Source organism: Chinchilla lanigera, unplaced genomic scaffold, assembly GCF_000276665.1.
Source record: "Chinchilla lanigera isolate Chin_1 unplaced genomic scaffold, ChiLan1.0 scaffold00055, whole genome shotgun sequence".
Classification (NCBI taxonomy): domain Eukaryota; kingdom Metazoa; phylum Chordata; class Mammalia; order Rodentia; family Chinchillidae; genus Chinchilla; species Chinchilla lanigera.
In genome coordinates this window covers 7,783,426-7,788,245 of record NW_004955456.1, presented here as the reverse complement: position 1 = coordinate 7,788,245, position 4,820 = coordinate 7,783,426, and the positions used below count along the sequence as shown (strand labels likewise).

General features: G+C 45.9%; 1 protein-coding gene across 1 annotated transcript in view; it reads right to left on the bottom strand.

Annotated features, from left to right (window-relative positions):
* The window catches only part of Gck (glucokinase (hexokinase 4)), a 53,992-nt gene extending 50,015 nt beyond the window's left edge, over nucleotides 1-3,977 (bottom strand). The window contains exon 1 of the mRNA XM_013520657.1: nucleotides 3,915-3,977. Coding sequence (XP_013376111.1) covers nucleotides 3,915-3,959 — 45 coding nt within the window. The 5' untranslated portion in view covers nucleotides 3,960-3,977. The remainder of the gene's footprint in view (nucleotides 1-3,914) is intronic.
* Between the last annotated feature and the right edge of the window lie 843 nt (nucleotides 3,978-4,820).

Genomic DNA, 4,820 nt, shown 5'->3' with positions numbered 1-4,820 from the left:
AGAAAGGAATACTATCAAAATCATTCCTGGAAGCTAGCATAAGCTAGCTTTACCTTGATGGCCAAAGCAGACAAGAGCTAAACTAAAAAAACAAAAACAAAAACAAAAAACCTACAGGTCAGACTCATTAGTGAACATAGATGCAAAGATCCTCAACAAGGTACTGGCAAACATGATACAACAAATCTCAACCAAGTAGGCTTCATCCCAGGGATGCAGAGATGGCTCAACACACACAAATCAATAGATGTCATACATCACATAAATAGAAGCAAGGGCAAAAAACACATGGTCATCTCAATAGATACAGAGAGAGCCTTTGACAAAACCCAACATCTTTTCATGATTAGAAAAAACTCTGAAGAAAAGAGGTATAGAAGGATTTTGTTTTGATCTGATAAAACTCATTTATGACAAACGTACTGCTAACATCATATTAAATGGAGGGAAAACCTGAAAGCTTTCCCTCTAAAATCAGGAGAAAGAAAATGATGTCAACCATTACCACTCCTGTTCAATATAGTACTCAAAACTGCAGCTAGAGCAATCAGGAAAGAGAAAGAAATAAAAGGAATATGAATAGGGAAGGAAGAAATAAAAAACTCCTTATTCACAGATGATATCCTTTACATAGAAGAGCCATAGAATTCAACCCATAGAGCTAATAAAGACTCCTAGCACTAAGAAACAAATTTAGCAAGGTAGCATGATATCAGATCAACACACAAAGATAAATAGCATTTTTGTACACCAATAGTGAACCCATGGAGAAAGAAATTAGGAAAGAAAACCATTCATAATAGTTTCAAGAAAAAATTAAATATCTAGGAATTAACCTAACAAAAGAAGTGAAAGAGCTCTATAATACCTATTTTAGTGCTTTGGAAAAGAAGATCAAAGAGAACACCGGAAAATGGAATATCTCCTGTTTCTAGATAGGCAGAAGCAATGTTTTCAAAATGGCCAAACCATATCTCTATCTCTATCTCTATCTCTGTCTCTATCTCTATCTCTATCTCTATCTCTATCTCTATCTCTGTCTCTATCTTTATCTCTATCTATCCCTATCTGTATAATCATCTATATCTATACAATCATCTATATGTACATCTGCATCTGTATCTATATCTATACAATCTCAATCAAAATACCAATAGCATTCCTCTCAGAAATAGAGAAAAGAATCCTAAAATTCATATGGAACTAAAAAGGACCCAGAATAGCAAAAACAATCCTGGGCAACAAAAGAAAAGCAGGAGGCATCACAATCCCAGATTTCAAGTTATATTACAAAGCTAAACTGGGGCTGGGGATTTAGCTCAGAAGGCAAAGCGCCTGCCTGGCAAGTGCAAGGTCGTGAGTTCGGTTCCCGGTACCAGAGAAAAACAAAAAAAAAAGCTAAAGTGAACAGCACAGAACTGGCACAAAAGCAGACACGGAGATGAATGGAAAAGAATAGAGGATACAGGAACACCCCCAGGCACATTAGGCCATTTGATTTTTGACAAAAGGGCCAAAACCTATGCTGGAGGAAATATAGTCTCTTTAATAAATGGTACTGGAGAAGCGGACTACCCACATGTAGAAAATTGAATCTAGACCCATATTTTTTGGCAAGTATTAAATTAAAATCAAAATGGACCAAAGATCTACCTATTAAAAAAGAAAGACTTAACCCGCTGGAAGACAAAATAGGTAAAACTTGCAGATATAGGGATTCCATCAGATTAAAAAGCTTCCGCACAGCAAAGGAAACAACAAACAGTGAAGAGGAAACCTACAGAATGGGAAAAGTTTCTTGCCAACTGCTCCTCAGATAAAGGACCAATGTGGAGAATATATAAAGAACTAAAACAAATTTTTAAAAATACCCAGTCCAAAAATGGACAACTGAAATGAGTAGACATTTCTCAGAAGTAGAAATGGCCAATAGACACGTGAAGAAATGCTCAACATCTCTTGGCATTACAGAAATGCAAATTAAAACAACACTGCGATTCCACCTTCCTCCAGAAAGAATGGGTATCATGAAGATATTAAGTGATAGCAAATACCGGTAAGGCCGTGGTGGGGGACCCTTCTGCATTGCTGGTGGGTATGTATAACCATTATGGAAATCAATATGGTGGTTCCTCAAGAAACTAAAACTAGAAACTCCATTTGACCAAGCTATTCCTTTTCTAGGTATCTTCCTAAAAGAGTTAAACATCATATTACAGTGATCCATGCATACCCATGTTTACAGTAGCACAATTCATAACAGCTAAATTTTGAAAGGGGCCTATATGTCAATCAGCAGATGGAGGGCTATAGAAAATGTGGTATACAGACATGATGGAATACTAATCTGCCACAGAGAAGGGTAATTTGAGTTATTTGTAGAAAAATGGAAGCTCCAAGAGACCATGTTACATGAAGTAACCAAAGCACCCAAGTTTAAATATCACATGGTTTCTCTTACACGGAAACCCCAAAGTAGAAATAAAGGGTAAAATAAAACATGGGTAATAAAAAAACAGATAGATACAAGTTTTTCAGACTGGAAAGGAACTAAGAGATGGAAATAGAGGGGAAGGAAAAGGGGAAGGGGACATAAAAAGAACGAAGTTATGTTATGTGCATGTACTGACTCCCTGTGATGAGTGTAATTGATATGGTCTGTAATCATGCACTAAAAAAATTAAACCTCTAAATAATGCCATGTTAAAATAGTGTTTGTCTTGATAATTGCCATTTTTGGTGCTCCTTCAATTCTGTGCCTGAGCCCCAGGCCCCCATTCCACAGCTGGCCTTGCCAGGACCTGCACCTCTCCCAGAAATGGGAAGGGTGTGGGCAGCCCCGAAGCCTGTGTGTGGGGACCCAGCCCACGAGGTGGCTTATCCTACAAGCTGCTGTGAAGTGGGGCTCAGGACAGCTCTGCTGGGTCTTTTTTGAAGGGATTCACTGTACACACTGGAGCCCATGTACACACACTCACACACACGCACACACACACATACACACTCACCCCAGGGTTTCTCTTCCCACCTGGGGAAAAGCACTAGATCTCCAGCCCATACATTTGCCTCACCACCTCTAGCCAGGCCTCTGCTTGTGCCAATCAAAGACACCACCGTCCTTCCCTGGGTGGCCTGAAGTGGCTCCTATGAGCAGGATCTCTGATCCAAAACATAGCTTCGGTGGCAGGCAGGTGCGGGACTTGGCCCTGGGCCTCAGCTACCCACTGCCCGCCCTGTGTGGGCCCCCTGGGTGGACTGGTTGTTTTTCTTTTGTCTGCCATCATTAGCTCCGCAGAAGCACACCAGCGGGCATTTGTGCTGACCTCGTTGTTTCGTACAGAGGAGGAAAGGACCCAGGGGGCAACATGCCCAAGGACTGACTCCTGCCTCTGAGCAGGGGAGGTGTGGGTGTGTTCTCCCTCGGCATTTCATAGCAGATACCCCATCCCCGGCTCTCTTTTTATTCACATCCCAGCCCAGGGCTGCTCACAGGGCACCTGGTCTGCTCTTTGTTGCTGGAAAAAGCGGCTGCTCTGTCCCCTTCCCCAGGGTTCCCCTGCTCCCAGGGGAAATGCTTCCTGGGTGGAAGAGGAAGCCTTCCTCTAGGCGCCTTGGACCTGTCACAGTGTCTGTAGGTGCTGCCTCAAAATCCAGCAGTGGGTTCTGCCCACTAAAGCCCCAGCTCCCTGAACCTCCTAGCCAGGGCTCTGAACCCCCAGAGCCCCTCCTCAGAGGAGGCTGCTTCCAGGACCTCTGAGCACCCTCTCTCCCAAACGCAGAGTTAGTCTGGGAAGCAGAGCTCTCCCAGCCCCACAAGATGCCCAGATCCTGTGTAAATCAGACTCCAAGGAACCCGTGAGCGTCCAGGACAGGCACATGGATGCTTCCAGAATGCCTCGCGCAAGCAGAGCTACCTTCTCTTTCTTGGCAGCCTCCATCCTGGCTCTGTCATCCAGCATCTGCGCAGCAGCCAACCCGGGGAGCTGGGACCCCGCAGTGTCCCCCACCAGGCTTCCAAAGCAGAGATACCCCGGCTTCTCCCAGCACCGTCACAGCCAGCCCAGGGCCTCTGGGAGAAGATGGTCCACCTCAGGCTGGTTTGGGATTTGAGGTTCAGTCACAGTTTCCTCCTTTTCATTGTCTCTTCCAGCCCCTTGTTGTCAGTGGCCCTCTCAGGCTGGATGTTCTCCAGGGAGGGCCATGCAGGCCCCAGGCAGCGTCTGCACTCGGGTTGGATTTCCTGGGGCCGTGGTGAGCAGAGGGGAATTGATGGCCCCTCAACCGACTCAGCAGAAAAGGTCTCTTCCCTCCAGCGGCTTGCAGACAGCTCTGAGTACCAAGGCTGCAGGTGACTATGTCCCTCACACCCCAGCTTGCTTCTCTGGGCCACGAATCACTCACTACTTCCTGCTCCAGCCAGGTATGGAGTAGAGGACTCTCCTGCCAGGGCCTCTGCTCCTGGGAGGGCCCATGGTCGCTATGGTGACCATTCTGTCATTAGAGCTGCCATGCAGAAAACTGGGACTGATGGCAAAAGGCCTCCATCCCCATCACCAAGGTGACGGAGCACTCCGTCACCTTGTTGCCACAGCGACCTCCAACCTAGTAAGACAGTGCCACCTGCTCAGTTCCCAGGCCAGTATCTGAGTCTCCTGTGTTCATGGCTAAGGAACGGCGGTGTCTGGGGACCAGAAGAAAGGAACAGGGCCCACTGCTTGTGATGGGACCCTCAGGGAGCTTCTCGCTGCCTTCCCTCCCGCGCACCCTAAAGGCTGAACCACAGCAGCCCAGCTGAGGTCGACGCTTCCAAGACAGAGCCC